This window comes from Leptomonas pyrrhocoris (genome assembly GCF_001293395.1).
Source record: "Leptomonas pyrrhocoris isolate H10 chromosome Unknown, whole genome shotgun sequence".
NCBI lineage: Eukaryota > Euglenozoa > Kinetoplastea > Trypanosomatida > Trypanosomatidae > Leptomonas > Leptomonas pyrrhocoris.
In genome coordinates, this window is record NW_015438384.1 from 337035 (window position 1) to 354890 (window position 17856).

Here is a 17856-nt window from a genome sequence, read left to right on the forward strand (position 1 = left end):
GGAGAGGGGGGGGGGAGGAGAGACCCCTTCCGCTCCCACAGACCCCTTCCCCTCCTCGTCCCTCTCAGTCTTCCTTGCCTAAACCAGCTTCAGGCAGTACCAAAACAACAAGAATAACGACAATGAACACGCAAACCAACCAGCCAGCTAACCAGCCAACACCCACCAAACGACCAGCGCGCGAGCGCCGTGTCACCGGTACACGGGATCGCGGTTCGCCCAGCTATACGTCTTCGACTTGAGGTCCGCCACCGTTTGGTTTCGATTGTACTGCCGACCGCGCAGGATGTAGCCAGAGAGCCAGTACTTCGTCTTGACGGAGTTGCGCGGGTGAATGCGCCAGTCCAGCGGGACCAGCAGATTCGGTGAGCCGCCGTTGCCGCCGCCGGCGGGGTGGCTCGACACCCGCTTCGTCTTGGAGTGCACCCGCGGGCGGTGTGGCATGTTCGCCTCGACGCTGCGGCGACTAAAGTTGCGCTGCTTGTTGTACATGACGCCGGCGCGGCGGCCAAAGACGGCGTGGCAGTTGCTGTCGAAGAGACGGACTTCCTTCGACGGCAGAAGAATCGGAACGAGGTCCGGCTCCGACCCGCGCAGCACCACCGCCGCCGTTCCGCTTGCCCGGCAGAGCACGCCGCCGTGCCCGGGGTACATCTCGACCGAGTGAATCTCCTTTCCATAGGTTACCTCCGTCAGCGCGACGGTCTGGCCGAGCGTCGGCAGGCACCCTTGGAAGGCCTTGTTGTATACAATGCGGGGCAGCTGCTTGTAGGTCAGCAGCTCCGCCACGTACGCCCCGTTCGCGTAGAGGAAGAATCCAAGAAATGTCTTCTTGCGGGGGATGTGCACGACGCAGGCGAGCCATTTCGGAATGCGCTTCTGCGGCTTGTGGTTGATCAGCATCCGATAACCCCAGGACCGCTGCTCATCGCGCTTGTAGTGCCCCATCGTGACCTTGCTGCCGGGGTTTGTGCCGCTGCGGTGGCCGAAGTAGTCGCGGCTGGAGAAGCCCTTCCAGTCGTAGTAGAGAGGTGTGTAGGACATCATACTCGCCCCGACCTGGAAGGGCGACCAGATGTCTTTCTGCAGCACATCCTGCGAAAAGCCATGCTCTGGCGAACGAACGTACTCGAGGCGCAGCGCGACGGGCGGGCCTTCCTTGAAGACGCCGAAGTCGTCGGTGTAGCCATCATACATCTCCGTGTGCTTCAGCTGCGTGTCCTTGCCGGCCTCCAGCTTCGGCTCCAGCCCGTAGTGCTGGCTGCCGGTTTTGCCGATAGGGTTCACCAGCTTCACGCCGCGGAGGGCTGCTGACAGCGGGGGGGCTGCTGCTGCCGCTGCGGCCGCCGTGGCCAGCACACCACTCAAGGTGGAGAGCTGCAACGGACGACGGAGCATTGCAAATGCAAAGATCAGGAAATAATATATTTATAGGAATAATCGACAGCGAGACGTCCTTCTAATTATCGAAGTAGAGTGAAAAAGAATGGAAGGAGTGAAGGGCACGCACACGCACACTCCAGCAAATCATCCGCCCTGGCAACAACACAAGGCGTTGCGCTCAACTACGTGCGGTGCTCGGCGTCGCGTACTTTACTGCAGGCAGTTTTTGCCGCGACAGACGAAAGAAAAAAAAAGAGTGGGGAGAGATAAGGCGCGGCAGCAATAGAGAAAGGAAGAGGAGGGCGAGGGAGGAGAGAAAGAAACCTCAAGAGCCGGTTGCCGGTGCTTCATGTGCGCGGTACACCGTGGTAACGTCCCCCTCCCCCCCCCCCCACTCTACAAAGAAGAATTAAGAACACCCACATTCACACGCCCCCGGCGGCAGTCGGGAAACACAGTCGGAAGCACCTTCACGTTGGCGCAGGCGCGGCAGGCGGCACGCCGTTTCCTCGCTCAGCAGAGCGATTTTTTGTTTCTGCTCTTTCGTATATATATATATATATATATATCAAATTTTCTTTTTGTCTGAGTCGTTGCTGCTTTTGCTGATGCTGCCGTTATATATATATATATATATATATGTTTTCTTCCCTAGCCTTGCCGCTGTTGCACGCGCGTGAGCCGCATTGGCGACGCCGCAGAAGGACGGAGGGGAGAGCGGAAGAAGGCCTTTCTTGCGCCGCAACGGAGATGCCGTTAGGAGGGATACGCGACAACAACACAACAATTCAAATGAGTAAACAATATATATTTCTATCTGTCAAAAAGGGAAAGGAAAAACACGCACTTGAAAGAAGAAAGGCAGCGCTGCCGCTAAAACAAAAAGTAAAAGAGAAAAAAAGAAGAGCCTTCTAACGTGGGACAGAAAATGGACGCGGCGAGACGCACTCCCGCCTCGTCCTTGCAAACGAGAAGAGAGACAGAGAGAAAGAAGAAGAGGGAAAGGAAGAGCAACAAGGAAAAAAAACGGCGACGCAAAAACGCGTGCATCGTCGCGGCAATGGTGCCCGTTGATATCAAAGAAAAAACACAAACAAATGATCGAAGACACTAACGAAGAATGACGCTGAGGGTTGCAGGCAGCGATGCAGACACACACACGCACACGCACACGCAGGTAGAGATGGAAAGAAAAGAAAAGAAAAAGGGCAACGTTAACCTGAATGAATGTACAGAAATGAATGTAGTACAGCGAAAGAGAAGATCAACACAAGGCAATAATGTAAACAGTCACCCAACTGCATCGTGGCAGGCTACATGGACAGCTTCAACACAATCGGCGCATGGATGTCGGCGCTGTGCGGCTGACGTGTCGGTGCATCCCAGCCGCGGTGCTCCTCCTCCGCCAGCTCTCGTCGTTGATACGCCGTCCACAGCGGTGTCGATGGCGCCGCGGTCGCCGCCGCCGCATTATGGGCAAAAGCCGCACTCTTCTCCGCGACCGCAGGCTCCTCCTCCTCCTCCTCGACGACCTCCTCTGACATCGCCGAAATTCGCCGCGCCGCACCGGCAAAGGCCCACTCCATCGCGTTGTAGTCACTCGCGATCACCACCTCCATCCGCGGGTAACGACGACGGCGGGACGCCCCCGCAGAGCCGCTGCCCGGTCGCCGCCGCTGCTGCTGCTGCTGCAGTGGGGCCGACCACTTGCGAGAGGAGGAGGACGGTGACGTCATCGCATCCCCGGCCGCTGCGTCCGATGCGCGCGTTGGGCTCGAGTACTTCCGCCGCGCGTCTTGGTCTTCTTTTGCATCGTCGCCGCCGCCCGCCACGGCAGCAACGACGTCGTCTTGCTCTCCCCCCGGTGCGGTGCCCTCGCGCGGGCTGCGGGGCATGGAGGAGGTGGAGGTGGAGGCGGAGGACGAGCGGGTCCGAAAGAGAACGTTATACGCGGTGGCTGGCGTGGTGGTGGTTGCCGCCGCCCCTGCGGCACCGACGGCGCTCGGCGAACCAGCCCGCGTGACGGACCGCCGTGAGTCGGAGGGGGAGAGCGGGGACAGCGGGAACGGAGGCCGCAGCGGCGTCGCGTACGACCCGGGTGTCCCTGTCACCGCCATATCCCCCGCCGAGGTAGCGTACAGAACAGGGGAGCGGCTCTCGTCGAATCGGTTGGTCTTGCAGGGGTGTAGTGGTGGTTGCTGCAGCGGAGTGGAGTGGAGATCGTCGTCAACGTCACCCGCCACTGGCCTGGCACGCGTCGCGCCGCCGAACAACGGGTCGGTGTGGTTGCTGCTTGGGGAAACACCCCTTGAATTTGAAAGTCCCTCGCTCGTTGCTGCTGCTGCTCCTGCTCCTGGTGTTGAGGGAGACAGTACGTGCCCAACTGGTGCCCGCGACGCAGACGGCGCGTAATAGTAGTACTCCCCCCGCCACCCCTGCGATACAAAAGTCGATGTTCGCCGTTTCCGAATGCGCTGCTCCACGCTGGTGCGACGGTCTCGGCGCCATCCCTCCATCGTCTCAATCTGCGCCGCCACCACCTCCTCCTCGTTGTTGTTGGTGCCCGTCGCATCACCGGCGGTGGTGGCAGTCGTCGCGTCTGCCGGCGACCTCGAGTGCCCCGCCCGCCCCGGACTACCGCGCTGCCCGTCCCCCGCTTCGGCCTTCTCGCTGGCGAGCTCTCCCGCTGGTGGGAAGCGAAACGCGGTAGACAACGGCGTCGACACGGGTGACGCGTTCACGCTGCTGATCGAGCGGTGGGTCGGCAGGCGCAGTTCAATCTGAATTACCGGCGCCAGATTTGCTGAGCAACGTCCTGCTGCGGTACCCGCCGCCGCCGCCGCCGCCAACGGGTTCGTTTCGCTTGCCAGGCTGTGTTGAGCTTCCCGTCCGCTGCGCTGACGCCCGCCTGCCTCTCCGTCGTTGTCAGCGACGGCGTACATGGCACTCACGTAGGAGTTGATCATCCTCGGCTCCTCCTCCTCCTCCTTGTCGGTCGCACACGGTGAGACGCTCGCCGGCGAGACAAGCTGCGGCGTCAGGCGACGGCGCAAAGCCCCGCTGCGGCTGCTGCTGTACCCGCTGCCCCGCGACGACCCAACGCGCGCGCGGAGGGACTGATGGATGTACACCACGCAGTAGTAACTCGCGGAATGAGGAGCGCCGTCTGCCCCGGTTGGAGAGACGGCCGCCAGCTCGTACGGCGTGCTTTCAGGCAGCTCGAAGGACTCCACGTAGGGGCGATCGATCGGCGAGTGACCAATGCCTCGTGAAACACCTTCCGCGTACGCTACGTGACCATCTGCCGCTGCCGCGACGGTGGCGGGGGCGGCGGCAGTGTTCACAGCTCCCTTTCGATTAGCGGACGCGCTGTTGTCGACGGAGGCGGCGTTGCTCAGGTCGTAGAGCGTGGCGTGGTAGAGTCCCTCATCACTGCGGCCGAGTCGCGTTGGCGAGTTGGCGAGCAGGCGTTGGTAGCTGTCATCTGCGGCCTGCAGCACATCGACCCCGACAGCGCGCTCGCTTGCGTCCGACTTGTCATCGTCAACGTGGCGGCTGTTGGAAGCGCCTTTCATCACTTGGGGACTGTTAAGTAATGGAGCAGCACCGCCGTTGCTGGCATTCTTTGGCGCCTCACCGTGTGTCGTCGCAGCGGCTGCGCCATTGCTGAGACCTCCTGCGCTGTCTTGCTGCGGTTCTGGTGGTGGCGGCGGTGCTGGTGCGCTGCTCGCACGGTCGTTGGCTGCCGGTGCCGCCTTTAACACGGGTGTGGGCGGCGCGCGGGACCGGCGCTTCTTCTTTCCGGCCGCTCCGGCTGGTACAGCTGCTGGCCCTTTTACGGGGCTGCCGGCTCCGTTCACGGCCGCCGACCCGGCGTCTGGCGGCGGCGCCGACGACACGCCAGTCACGCTTCTTCTGCCGAGTCCAGGCCGTGCGGGGAGCGACGGCCGTGGCTGCGCTCGCGACGCCAGACCTTGCGGAACCGACTTGGAGGAGCGGTTGGCTTTGACGTTCACGCTCGGCCGCGGACTCAGCCGCGTCATCTGCTGTCGTTGCTGCTTCCGTTCAATTTCCTGTGCGTATTCCGCATCCAGCTCCTCGACCCGCTGCACGGCGGCGCGCGTGATGGCCAAAATATCATTCCCGAGCTTTCGAATGCGGGTGCACATCGCGTCCCGCGCCACGGCGGTGTCGGTGCTGCCGGGGCCGCTGCGTTGTGCCTCACTGGCTGGCATGGTCTGTCCACCCCACCGCACGAGGCTCCTTTCTCAATCGGATCGCTGCTGTAGTGGCTTGCGAGAGGAGTATGTTGGTGTGCAGAAGAAATAATAATAATAATAATAATAGCAAGCAACAAAGGTGAAGCTGTAGGTGTGAGAGAGCGAAAGAGCGATGCTTTGTGCGACGCCCACACGCGCTTCCTTTCCTGGGCGGCTTTTTTTCTTCTTCTTCTGATGAATAATAAATAAAAAATGAAAAGGATAAAGAACGACTAGTGCTAGATTTATAGATATTTATATACGGGTTTGTTTGTGCGCTGTGACGTTGGTTCCGCACAGCCGTGCTGGGCAGCCAACGGAAATCGGGAAGCATCAGGAAAGATCCAACAGGACGAGAAATGGAAAATTGGTGGAAGGAGCTATTCGAACCCGCGCATCCACGAGCAGCTGGCCCGACAACGTGTGCCGTCCCCAGCAGCCGTGCTTTTACGGCATTTCGGCTCTGCATAGGCGTGCGTGTTTTCTCGCGTTAACAAAGAGGCGAAGACGCGTTGTCTTCGTGGGGCGGCATCTTCTGTCCTCTCCCCTCCGTCGCTTCTCCTCCGTCCTATTAAAGGAGTTTGTTGGGACACCGGTGCTCGGCAACAACAGTGAAAACAACAAATGAAAGCAGGAAAGCAAGCTGACAAACGACAACAGAACAACACAACGGCCTCCATAGGACGGGATACGAATGTCCACACACGGAGAGAGAGAGAGAGATAAGGAAAAGTACTATTGAAAGAGTACAGGTAACTGTCATAATGCGACGCTCATAATATATCCCAGAGCGTCACTAGTCTCGTGCTTTTCCACCCCCACCGCAACGAAGCTGTCGACGTATTTGGTCCACCGCGGCCTTCTTCTGCGCGTGGGCCGCCTCAAGGTCCATCAAACGCTGCCGTCGCACGCGTTCTTCGGCGGTGATCGGTGCAGCTCTGCCGCCATCGCCCACGAACTCTTCCGCATCATCGCCGTCACCTCTAATGTAGTTCGCACTATCGTCGTCATGGCTTTCAGCCGTTTTCCTCAGCAACAGTTCCTGCCGCTCCTGCGCCACCTTTTGGGCATAGGCGAGCGCCCGCTCACGACGCGCACGAGCTTTCTGCGCCGCCTTGCGCGACACCGCCGCCACCGCGAAGGCCGGCGTTGTTGACGGCCCTGGTGCTGCTGCGGCTGTCGAAGACCCTCGTCGTTGCGCCTTCATGTCAGCCGCTGCCCCTTCGTCTTTACTCGCATCTGGCGGCTTGTGGGAAGTTGAGGGAGTAGCCGGGTGTGCAGGGGAGCGCGTCGCCGGCGTCCGTTTCGAGTTTTTCGGAGGAGGGCGGTGCGCGGTGTTTTGCCGGTCGTGTGCGGTGGCCGACCGGGATGGGGAGCAGGATGGAGACGAGGTGCACAAGGAGCTGTCGGATGTTGATGCGGAGGACGACGATGACGCCGACGTGGAGGACGACGGCTCCGCTCGATTTGAACGCGCCGGAGGAGCGCTGTGACTCGTGTCGTGACACCCACTGCCTGTCGCGCCATCCGCCGCGGTGTCACCCGCCAGAGCCTGCCGGGCGAGTTGCTCGGCCTGACGGCTGTACTCCAGTGCCCTCACCCGCTTCTCTCGTGCGGCGCGCTGCGCATCGGTGTCGCTCGGGCCCAACCCACCGACTTTCCGCGTGGCAACCTCAGCGATGAGGGACTTGTACGAGCTCAGTGTGTAGGGTGTGTACCCGGGCTTCTGTGCCGTCTGCCCAGGCAGCGGAGAAGGCTCGGAAGGCCCCGAAGACACGGACGACGATCGCGTGCGGGAGGCGCACGGTGAAGACGACTTTGGAGGCAGATCGGCAGAGGCAGCGGATGGACGTCGCAACGTGCGGTGAGCCACCGGGACGCGTAGGGACGGCTCCATCGACGACGACGACGACGATTGCGTAGCACGCGACCCCGGCACAAGCGGTCTCGCGTCTTTTACCGCTCTTGTGTGGTGCGCGTCAGCGCCGTCTGCTGCTGCTGCTGCTGCTGTCGTGGGTGGTAGTGGAGGAGGAGCGGGGAGCGGCGTGGCAACTTCCTTCGCCAAGGGCGTGCGAGAAGCGCCGGAGAAGGAAGTGGAAGCTGCACTGGAGGGTCGGTGCACCGTGTGTGGCACGGCGGAGTTGGTGTCGCTGCTGCGCCGGTGCCCTCCCGTAGCAGCCGCGGCAGCGAGGGCCGAGGGAGCCAGCAAACACTTCACCCGTTGATCCGGCGCCTGCGACGTGGTAGAGGACGAGCGACGAAGGGGGCGTGGGGCGGCTGTCGGGGTCGCTGCGTCGAGTCGGGGCGAGACAGCGTCACCGCGATCGCCGTCACCGTCGTTGCTGCTGCGTCCCATGTCCACCTCTACCACGACGTTGTGGTGGTACTTCTGCGTGGTGGCGTGTGCGGGTGGTGGTCCGAAGTTGAGGGCACGGTGGGTCGAGTGGACGGTGGGCAGCATGCCCACCTGCTTGCGTTGAGAGGCGGGAGCCGGTTGCGGTGATGGGAATGGCGCTGCTGCTGCTGCTGCCTCGGCTCCTCTGTGCTTCGCATCATCGGCGTTTCTCACCGCCTCTTGTTTCGATTTTGATGCGGTCTTCACCTCACCCGGTGCGAGAATTGTAAAGGCAGGGGAAGGGCCTTTTGCATTAGATTTGGCTTTTGCTTCGGTCGGCGGGGTGGAGGCGGGGAGGGCGACCTTTGGTGCCATGGGTGCCGCCGCGGTGACGCCAAGGTGCGCGTTCGAGCCGTCTTTGCCCACGACCTCCGTGCGACTCGCAAAGCGCCGCTGGAAGGCCGAGAAGGCAGCAGCGGGCGGCGCAGCGGACGGCGACGACGACGAGGACGATGACGGCGGAGGGGGACCCCAGACGTCGGGGTCGTACTTCTTTCTAGCTGGCATGAATAGTGGGAGGGGGGAGATCGAGGGGGAGGGACACGAAGGAGATGCCCATTCAGACGCCCGCGACTTCGCCGAAACGGACAACGGCGTGAAATAGGAAGGTAAGTGAAAAAGGAGGCAACGCGAAAAGAGGAGGAGGAGTAAGACGAAGACCAGCGGGTGGGGAGGGGGAAGGGGGAAGGGGAAAGGGGAAGGGAAGGGAGGAGTGACATCGACGCTGCAGACATGCACGATGACTTTGTTGTCGAGGTGTGCGACCGTCTTATTTCGCCGTATGGAAGCCGCAACACCCCCCTCCTCCCTTTTCTCCCTAAAAGGAAAACTAAGTCCAACGAGGGCTAGAGCCGCTTTCACGTATCCGTAAGAGGGAGGCGTGCCTGAGAGAGCGCTCGCTGATGCTGCCGACGGCTTCTGTGCCCCGTAACAAGACCACCACGTACTAACGCATGCGCTGCGACCGTTTTAAACAGAACTCGCTCTTCTTCGAAACAGTTTTCCTTGCTTTTTTTTTTTCGGAGAAGGGAGACGGAAGATGGAATGAAAGCCAACAAGCACGCACGACTACGCACTCGCCGTTGTCCTTCAGCAACACACACGCACACACACACACACACACATACACATACACATGCACATCTACAAGCGCCAACACAGTCCGCCAAACGCCCTTCCCTCACCAATGAAGAATTCAACGATGTTTGTTATAATAAAAAAGGGTACTATTGCAAATATTGATGGCAGAAGAAACCACAGCAGCCAGCCATCATCAAAGCCCGATCAACGCACTGCGCGCAAGATGCCGCGTAAAAGAACGAAAGAGAAGGTAGGTTTCTCGACGGAGCAAACTCTTTGCAGGTCCTCCTTCGTTGGCTTACTCGTTCTGTAGCAGGCACATCTTCATGGCGGCCTCCAGGCGCGTCACGCTTCGTGTTTGCTCCACGTTTTGCAGCTCCAGCCGGCGCACCTGCGCATCGCGGGAGCGGATGTCCGTCCCCCAGCTGCGCTCGCCCGCCTTCAGCATCTCGCGGCACTCATGGAAAGCCTGGTCGGACATCTGCTGACAACTGCGCTGCGTGGCGAGGAGGGTGTTGCGGATCGATGAGGCGTACCACCAATAGGTGAAGGCACACAGGAAGCCGGTGCCGACGGTCGCGCCGAGTGTCGGGTTGCGCTGCAGCGGCCGCACGATGTTGGCAACAAACAACGTGTTCATTGGAGCTTTATGGATTGGAGGTGAGTCACAGTAACAGTAAAGCAAAAATTGAGTTCCAATTGTGTGTGTGTGTGTGTTCGATACTGAGTAAAGGAAGAAGTAAGGAGGGGAAGTGAAAGAGGAGACGGAAAAGAATTAACCTGGCCGCTGCGATACGGACGTGATCGACGCCGCCGGCGTTGACGGACACCCGCCTTGACTGAGCTGCCTTCCCACGCACACCCCAGTCTCAGTACCGACGGTCCAAGAGGTACCAAATAGTAGTAAAAAGCGCGTAGCAGCGCTTTCTCTATTTCTCTCCTTGCCAGGGCACCCACATCAGGAGCTTGCGCTTCCGCAGCAGCGCACGGCAGTCATTGCCACGGCTGTGGGACTTGGGGAGACTTCCTTTTTCCCCTTTCAACGGGGTGAACTACTGCGGGGGCAAGGGAAAAGACACACTCACACACACAAACTGCTGCATCGCCACACCGCTGTCAACCAACACGAACGTCTCATCATCAACATCGCTCCAACCAGCACCCGCACATGTCAGCGACTCTCTCGCAGTTTCTCGCCCTTTCCATGCCGGCGCTTTCGCGCTCCACAGCGGCACGCGCGTGGGGGAGGCGATGCCGTCGGCCGAGCCTGAGCACAGCGAGACAGGGAAAAGGGGAAAGGCGGCGGCGCTTAGAAAAGCTTGATCTTGCGCGCCTTGCGCTGCTTCATCGGCCCCTTGCGCTTCGACGAGCCATCGCCCGCACCGCCGGCCCCCGACGACGTCGCGAGTTCTTCCACACCGTCCCAGCCTTCCTCCGACCGATCGAGCAGCTCTGGCGGGCCGGCCTCGTACTTGCGGAAGAGGTACTCAATCGAGTACTTCCACCGCTCCTCGGAGTAGCTCTGCTTCTCCAACAGCTGCGCATACTCGTGCGGCGTCTTGGGGATTTCCTCGTGGAGAGAGTGGTTCACCACGGGCAGGCCCAGCAGCGTGTACGCCTCCTCCGTCGCGTAGATGGCGTAGCGCTGCGGGATGAGCTCGTCCCGCGCGTAGGCGCGATTGACGTACACGGTTTCGTGCTGCCGGCCGAGCCACACCTGCCTCTCGTCGTCCCAGACATTCGCGAGAAAGATGACTGGGATCTGCAGCGTTGGGATCTGCCGGGCCTCGCCTACCTCCAGCAGCGGACGGTGTTTCACGTGATCGGGGTACGGGGCGATGGTGTAGCGGAGGTCGTACTCCCCTGGGCGGTAGGGGCTCATCGGGTAGCGGGTCTCGTTCTCCCGCATACGGAGCTCGTAGGTGGAGAGGGCCATGCGCTTCCAGTACGGCGTCCGTGCGAGACGGTCGCTGTACCCGCTGGACACGCCGAAGGAGCCGCCGACCTCGCCGCCGGGCGGAGGGGGCATCGTGACCTTTACATCGTGCCGCGGCGGTGGCACCCACGGCGCCACCAACACGCAGCGCGAACGGCGCATGGTGACCTACGAAAATACAGAACTTCGTGTTCGTGCGTACACCGCGAGAAGCTAAAGGAAAAAATGCAAAGCACAAAAACCAAGTCCGTTCGTTCTATACCTTCCACGCGTGCTTTCGCCCCTCCATCTAGAATTGTATATGGAGAGAGAGAGAGAGAGAAGGTGCGATGAGTTACGAGAGGGTGTACGACGCTTCATTTCTGTTTTCGCCATCAACAGCAACAAAAATGTATCGAGCTAGAGCGACAATGAGAGCTGTTTTACGACGACGCCCCCGACGCACACACACAAATAGTCGTGTTCTCCATCGTCAGCCGTAAGTGCAGGGAGTGCGAGGTGTGTCGCGGTTTCTCTCTTCGGTTTCTTCGTTTCTCTTGCGTGATGCACAGCGCTTCATCAGACGTGAGCACACTTCATGCCCCCCCCCCCCCCTGCCCCGTTGCAGCGCACTTTCCATTTGTATTTCCCGTTGTATATGGCGTGTATGTGTATGTGACTGGGACTCTATCGTTGCGACACCAGCTGCAGCAATGACAGCAATTAGCGGCACTGAGGCAGACGAGAAGATACACCGCAAAGAGCTGACGGAGAGGGAAAACCGTTTATCCCCCAACTACTCTTAAGTTTATTTTAATCGATAACGAAGCACAACCGTGAACGCGAGTGGCAGGCGAAGAGCAAGGCGTGGTTGGGAAAAGCGGAGAAAGGCCAGAAGCAACAACAAGCAGCAGCAGCAGCTCATGAGTGCGGCGTGTTGGCTGCTTCGTCTCCGAGAGAGTGTGTGTGTGCGTGTGTCGACGGAGCACGGATCGAGTAGAATGTCGACCACCATCAGAGCATCCTCCCAACCCCTCCCTTGGAAAGTGTTCGACACCACAACCCTTCGTACCCTCCACTTCAACAGCACACAGAACCTCCCTCCTCCACTTACAAATACAATGCAAACAACGACAAAACCCGCCCCTCTCCTTCCCCCCCCCCCTAAGAAAAAAAAAAGGCATCGTGTCCCCACAGCAGGAACACCGAGCATCGTGAATATAAAGGGTTGCCGTTGCACCAACCCCCCGCCCTCCCTCCTCCCTCTTCCAGCTGCCGCGGGAAACACCCAGGAGGGCGGTTGGCCGGCAACGACGAGTTCAAAGAAATGAAAAAGAAGTTGCATAAGCAATACGAGATGAAAAGCAAGGGAGAAATCAGAACAAAACAACATCACATAGCGGTTTAACCGCTCAGCTGCAGTGACGTGCTGTCGAAGACTTCGGACAGCTCCGGGTGGCGCCACAGTGCCAGCTTCAGCATCAACGTGGAGTACATCTCCTCGAACCACGCCTTGGTCATCAACATCATCAGCTGAATCTTCGGCAGGTCCTCGTGCGAGGTCTTCAGGGAGTAGCGCAACATCCGCATGGGGCGGTTCGCCGCGTCGCCCAGTTCGCGGTTGATTGCCTTTGTGGCCATGATACTCCGCAACACCAGCGCGTACTCCTTCGGCAGCGCGGCGACGATGCTGTTGAGTTCCGACATGCGCTCCTTCACGGTGGACCGCATGCTCTCCAGCTCCTTCGCGTTCGTCACGCGCCCTTTGCTCTTCGCGAAGTACTCGTAGGGGTGCTGCAGGAAGCACGAGGCGAAGAGGTCATAGTCGTCGCAGTGGTAGCGGTGGGCGATCTCCGTTATCTTCGGCGTGTTGTGCGTAACTGCCGACGTCCAGATGTCGCTGATCTCGCGCCTTTGGGCTTTGCTCAGCGCGGCGCAGAGTCCGAAGTCGAGCAGCACCACCTGCGGCGAGCCGTCCGGCAGCTTCTGCACAAGGATGTTGCCCGCGTGTGGGTCGCCGTGGAAGAAGCCCGACCTGAAAATTTGAAAGGCTATCACATCAAAGAAGAGTGTCGCGACTTCCCGCACGTTGAGGCCCATCTTCTGAATGCCAGCGCGGTCGGATATCTTCACCGCGTCCTTCACGAACTTCGACACGAGGATGCGCTTGCCAGCGTAGTCCCAGAAGATCTTCGGGCACACCACGCGGTTGCCCCAGCCGTTTGCGCGCAGGTCTGCCGCCGCGCGATCGCTGTTGCGGCCCTCTAGCCGAAAGTCTAGCTCCGCCGCGACGGTGTCGTTCAGCTTCGTGATGATCTGGCCAAAGTCGTACCCCGGAAAGAAGTAGCTTGCGACGGCGAACATGATGCTGATGGTACGCATGTCCCCGTTGAAGCGCTGGGCGATGTCGATGTACTGCACTTTGATGGCGACCTCCTCGTCCTCTTGGCGCAGACGGCCGCGGTGGACCTGCGCCAGCGAGGCGGCCGCGAGCGGGGTCGCATCGACGTACGCGAAGACCTCCGACAGCGGGCGGCCGAGGTCTCTCTCGAGCACCGCGACGACCTCCGAGAATGGCCGCGACACCACCGCATCCTGCAGCACCGCCATGACCTGGCAGTACTGATACGGGAGGATGTGGCTCATGTTGGCGAAGATCTGCCCTGCCTTGACGTACAGCCCGCCATTCGTTTCCGCCAGCGTCACGAGCCGCCCAGCGCAGCGGCGGTGCACCTCGTTCCACGTCTCCTGCGAGTCCTGCTGACGCACGTGGAAGACGTAGTCGCAGTAGATTTGGCCGCCTGTGTATACGCAGCGCCCCACGCGGCCGATGCCCTCGAAGAGCACCCGCGACGGTAGGAGGGCGGTTGGGATCGACTCTTTCGGCGGGAGGACGATGGCGGCCGTGCTCAGTCCGACAACGCCTGCCGCAGCGGCGCTGTAGCGTAGGGTTCTACGAAACCGAAACGTCATCTACACGGACGGAATAAGAACTTTCCTCTCAGTTTGCGTGTGTGTGTGTGTGTGTGTGTGTGTGACGAAGACGATGATGAAAGAGGTAGCGAAGAGCGGTGGGAGTTCATGTACGCGACACATCAGCGGCGACTACGATAGAGTGCATGCGTGTCCCCTGTACTTGCACACTCCTGCAGATACACCACACTCCATTTGAGGATCCATCCAGGCGCGGGTCGCAGCAAACCGACGACGATGAAAAGCTCTAAAATAATAATAGTAAAAGTAAAAACCACTGCCTTGCTCTTTCGAACAGTAAAGCGACGGTCTTGGGGAGTTGAGTGCCCTTCCATTCCTTTTTTTGCTGTTTGTAATCGCGTGTGAAGACAGCACCACGCGGCGCTTTCACACACACGCACAAATCTCCTTTCTTCCCTCTTGCGGCTTTTCAATCGTCCAGCACCACGACAGCGTCGTCCGCCCCACCGTCTTCAACATCCAACACCGCAGCGGGCCTCGAGTCAGCGCTGTGTCCGCCCACCACCTCCGCCACATCGCTGTCATCGCCATCCGATACAATCACCTCGAAGGCATCCGGCGGCACCGAGTTGTTGACCGCGGATGCACTGCGGTGATCGCCTGCGCGCTTCGTTTCTCCTTCTTCTCCGTGTCTTGCGGCTGCTTCTTCATCCTGCTGCCGTCGACGCAGCTCGCCAAGACGGGCCAGCGCGTGTTGTTCCGCGGCTCGTGCCTCTTCCAGCCCGGATAGCGTGAAGTGAACGTCATCACGTGTGTTACCATTTTCTTCTTCTGCTGCGGCATTCACGTTGTTGTCCGCCGTCGTCGTGCCTGCCGCACTGCTGCCGGTTGTCTGCGGCGGCGCATCCACGAGGATCACGCTCCACGCAACGTCCTTGTTTAAGGCATCAGCAGTGAGGAAGAAACGACGTGCGGGCCAGCTTCGCGCGTGTGCGGTGAGCCCGCTTTCTTCCGCGGCCATATTGTCAGCAGCAGCAGCAGAAGGCCGCAGCAGCTCCGCCAGCGTGCTGCCCGCCAGGGCTTCGTAGTCTTCGTCCTCGTACAGCATCGTCACACCGTGGCTCACGGACGGGCCCTCGAGAAGGAGCGCGTCTTCCAACACGGAGTGCACGAGCTGCCCGAGCGTGACGGACTCCAGGCTCAGCTGCACGACCACCTCCGGGTGGACGTCCTGACAGACGAGGCAGTGGAGAAGGTTGGGCGGGTTCGGACAGGTGCTGTGCACGACATACGCGTCGATCACTGAGCGCGGTTTCTCCCGCGGAGGCGGACAGGTGTTCGGTGCGGCGAGCGTGGTGTAGAGGGACGGGGAGACGTGATGACCACCACCGATCACCGGCAGGCGACGGCGACGTGTCTGCGGAGCCTTGCGCGCGTACACCACGTGCGGGGCCGCAGCGTCGCCGTTTGTCTGCGCTGCCACGACACCGCCGGCAGGTGTCTCGCCATGCTTTTTCGTGTTCTCTCCGTACGGCGCAGCGGGCGTCGCCGACCGTTGCAGCTGCAGCAACAGGGCAATGAGCTCGTGTACGACGGCCGCGGCAATAATCGCGTTCGTTGTCGCAATGGCCGGCACGATCGACCCCGCAATGCTTCGCACCGCCTCCAACGGCTGCTCGGGAATGTGAAAGACGTGTGCGCGCAGGTTTGCCGTCGCGCTGACGAAGCGCACGGCGTCGTCGTCGTCCTTCTTGAAGGCCACGCCGGGCGGGCGAGCGAGACACGCCTGCACGGCGCGTAGAAACAACTCCGTGCAGTCGGGCAGCGATAAAATTTCATCAGCGGAGGTGGACCGCAGCGCGACAGCTGGAGACGACGCAGCGACCGCGCTCTCCACCGCTGCGGCGTCCAACGGCACAGGCGGCTCCGTCGACCACGCAGACTTGAGGGAGAGAAGCTCGTTGATCTTGTCCACGAAGAGCTGGCGCAGCAGCTGTGCGCCAAGCTGTGCGGCGGACGGCTTGGGCGTTACACCGTGCGCTGACTCCTGCTGCTCCGCACGCCACGCCGAGACAAGAGTGCGAAGGTAGGAGAGTTCACCCTCGCTGCCCGGCGTCTGCGAGGGTTCCCGTGCGTGTCCATCTTGCTCTGCTCCCGCTCCCATAGCTCCATGAAGCTCGCCGTTGTCTGCCGGCGCTGCGTCGCCGGCCGTGCTGCCAAACAACACCTCGTACAGCTCCTTCGCGTAGTGCACGCAGTGCACCATCGTTGTGGGGCGCGCGTGAATCGTGCAGACGGCGAACGTGGTCGTGTCGGGCGGCTTTGGGCGGCAGTCGTAGCACTCGTAAACCCCCTTCACAATCGGCTGCACCTGACCGTTGTAGCCCATCGTGCCGCTCTCGATGAGCGGCACACCGCTGCGCATGCAGCGGCGGTTCACGTGCTGCCGCGCCGCCACGTTGTCCAGCGCGTTCAGCACGGCCGCAAATTGGGCGTAAAAGGCATCGTCGAAGCGCTCCGCTTTGATGTTGTCGTGGTAGGCGACGATGTGCGGTGCTGCTCGCCGATGGCAACGGGCGACCGCCGAGCCGTCCGCGGAGAACCACTCCAGTACCACACGCCGCGCCGTCTCCGCCTTCGAGTGACCGACGTCGGGCAGCTGGAAGAGAAACTGGCGATTCAAGTTCGTCGCGTCGATGGTGTCCAGGTCGATCAGGTGGAGGTGTGTGAAGCCGCTCAGCACGAGCACCTTCAGCAGCTCGCAGCCGATGCCGCCGGCGCCGACCACGAGGAGCGGCTTCGCCGTCAACTCTTGCGAAGGACGCGACGAGGGTGGAGACAACAGTTTCTGATTAACAGAGGGGCAGGAGATGGTGCCGGATTCAAACTGCACCGGCACCCGCTCTGACAGAACCGCCGTCACGCAGCCAGACGCACCAGACCCCGTGGAGGTCAACAGCCGCACTTTGCGAGGCAGCGGTATCGCCGCGAGGACTTGAAGCGTGGCCTCGTCATCGACGACGGCCCGGTGCGACGCAGTCGTTGTCCTGTCTGGCGAAGTGGACGTCTTCAAACCTTTTTGTTGCCTCTTTGCTTCATGCACACCGTTGTTGCGTCCCTTCAGCGCAGGACAAGACGCCGCAGCAGCACCCGCCTCTTCCTTGCCGCCACCGTGCCGATCCAGCGCATGCGGCACAAAGCAGAAGCTCCACGTTGCCCACAATGACGTGGAGGACTTTGGCGGCACCACGACCGGCCATTCCGAAGACGCCTTTTTCGACCACCTTGTAAGCGCATCGAGAGCCACCGTACTCGTCTGGGTACTGCTGCTGCTGCCGCTGCTTCTGTTGCACACACACACACGCGCCACTGCATCCAGCGCGTAGCGGCGCAGCGCATCACGGAGACTCTGCACCGACAGCCCCGTCACGGTCACGACGTCGTGCATCGCAATGCTGGCGTTGCTGCCGCCGTTGCTGATTTCATCGCTGTAAACCGCGACTCGGCTTTGTGCGTTGACGGCGTCCAACCGGGCCCTCTTCGCGTCCGGTTCGTGCGTCGTCTCTGCTTGCGAGTCCGCACTGCGTCCACGTGCAACTTCACGCGGAAACACAACGTGACCAACACACACGTTCATCTGCGATGAAAGGGAGAGGAATATAAAAAGAACTAGTATCCGCTTTTCTTCTTCCCGGGAGGGGAAGTTAAATTTGGGCGAGGTGCTCGAGGTGCGTCGCCCTTCAATGCGCGAATGGTGACGCTGAGAGTCCAAATAGGCAGGGAGGAGAAGGGGAGAGAGAAGGAAATAAAAAGAAACAAAATCGAGGCTGCATCCGCATATCGTGGAGTCGTCGTGGTGCGGGTTCTCCTTCACAGTCTCTCTCTCTCTC

The 17856-nt window shown here is 60.6% G+C and overlaps 7 protein-coding genes across 10 annotated transcripts; all 7 read right to left on the bottom strand.

Annotated features, from left to right (window-relative positions):
- Positions 1-192: 192 nt before the first annotated feature.
- On the bottom strand, positions 193-1597 carry ABB37_09054 (putative mitochondrial ribosomal protein L2; the record flags this gene model as incomplete). Its single annotated transcript, XM_015808313.1, has 1 exon — positions 193-1597. Exon 1 carries the CDS (start codon positions 1396-1398, stop codon positions 193-195), a length of 1206 nt encoding a protein of 401 aa, XP_015653204.1. The 5' UTR covers positions 1399-1597.
- Positions 1598-2696: 1099 nt separating this feature from the next.
- ABB37_09055 (hypothetical protein) lies at positions 2697-5948 on the bottom strand (the record flags this gene model as incomplete). The annotated part of the gene is made up of 1 exon (XM_015808314.1): positions 2697-5948. The coding sequence occupies exon 1, from the start codon at positions 5616-5618 to the stop codon at positions 2697-2699; it is 2922 nt and encodes a 973-aa protein (XP_015653205.1). The 5' UTR covers positions 5619-5948.
- Positions 5949-6438: 490 nt separating this feature from the next.
- ABB37_09056 (hypothetical protein) lies at positions 6439-8611 on the bottom strand (the record flags this gene model as incomplete). The annotated part of the gene is made up of 1 exon (XM_015808315.1): positions 6439-8611. The coding sequence occupies exon 1, from the start codon at positions 8542-8544 to the stop codon at positions 6439-6441; it is 2106 nt and encodes a 701-aa protein (XP_015653206.1). The 5' UTR covers positions 8545-8611.
- An 804-nt stretch (positions 8612-9415) lies between these two features.
- On the bottom strand, positions 9416-9841 carry ABB37_09057 (putative mitochondrial ADG1; the record flags this gene model as incomplete). Of its 2 annotated transcripts, none has more annotated exons than XM_015808317.1 (1): positions 9416-9841. In XM_015808317.1, exon 1 carries the CDS (start codon positions 9755-9757, stop codon positions 9416-9418), a length of 342 nt encoding a protein of 113 aa, XP_015653208.1. In that variant the 5' UTR covers positions 9758-9841. The 2 variants fall into 2 exon arrangements, with proteins under 2 accessions (XP_015653208.1, XP_015653207.1); XM_015808316.1 differs by having other exon boundaries at positions 9416-9763.
- A 585-nt stretch (positions 9842-10426) lies between these two features.
- ABB37_09058 (putative mitochondrial hypothetical protein) lies at positions 10427-11343 on the bottom strand (the record flags this gene model as incomplete). 2 transcript variants are annotated; one of them, XM_015808319.1, is made up of 1 exon in its annotated part: positions 10427-11343. In XM_015808319.1, the coding sequence occupies exon 1, from the start codon at positions 11213-11215 to the stop codon at positions 10427-10429; it is 789 nt and encodes a 262-aa protein (XP_015653210.1). In that variant the 5' UTR covers positions 11216-11343. The 2 variants fall into 2 exon arrangements, with proteins under 2 accessions (XP_015653210.1, XP_015653209.1); XM_015808318.1 differs by having other exon boundaries at positions 10427-11328.
- A 1093-nt stretch (positions 11344-12436) lies between these two features.
- Positions 12437-14031, bottom strand: ABB37_09059 (putative mitochondrial hypothetical protein; the record flags this gene model as incomplete). Of its 2 annotated transcripts, none has more annotated exons than XM_015808321.1 (1): positions 12437-14031. In XM_015808321.1, exon 1 carries the CDS (start codon positions 14003-14005, stop codon positions 12437-12439), a length of 1569 nt encoding a protein of 522 aa, XP_015653212.1. In that variant the 5' UTR covers positions 14006-14031. The 2 variants fall into 2 exon arrangements, with proteins under 2 accessions (XP_015653212.1, XP_015653211.1); XM_015808320.1 differs by having other exon boundaries at positions 12437-14026.
- A 404-nt stretch (positions 14032-14435) lies between these two features.
- ABB37_09060 (ubiquitin-activating enzyme-like protein) lies at positions 14436-17727 on the bottom strand (the record flags this gene model as incomplete). Its single annotated transcript, XM_015808322.1, has 1 exon — positions 14436-17727. The coding sequence occupies exon 1, from the start codon at positions 17601-17603 to the stop codon at positions 14436-14438; it is 3168 nt and encodes a 1055-aa protein (XP_015653213.1). The 5' UTR covers positions 17604-17727.
- Between the last annotated feature and the right edge of the window lie 129 nt (positions 17728-17856).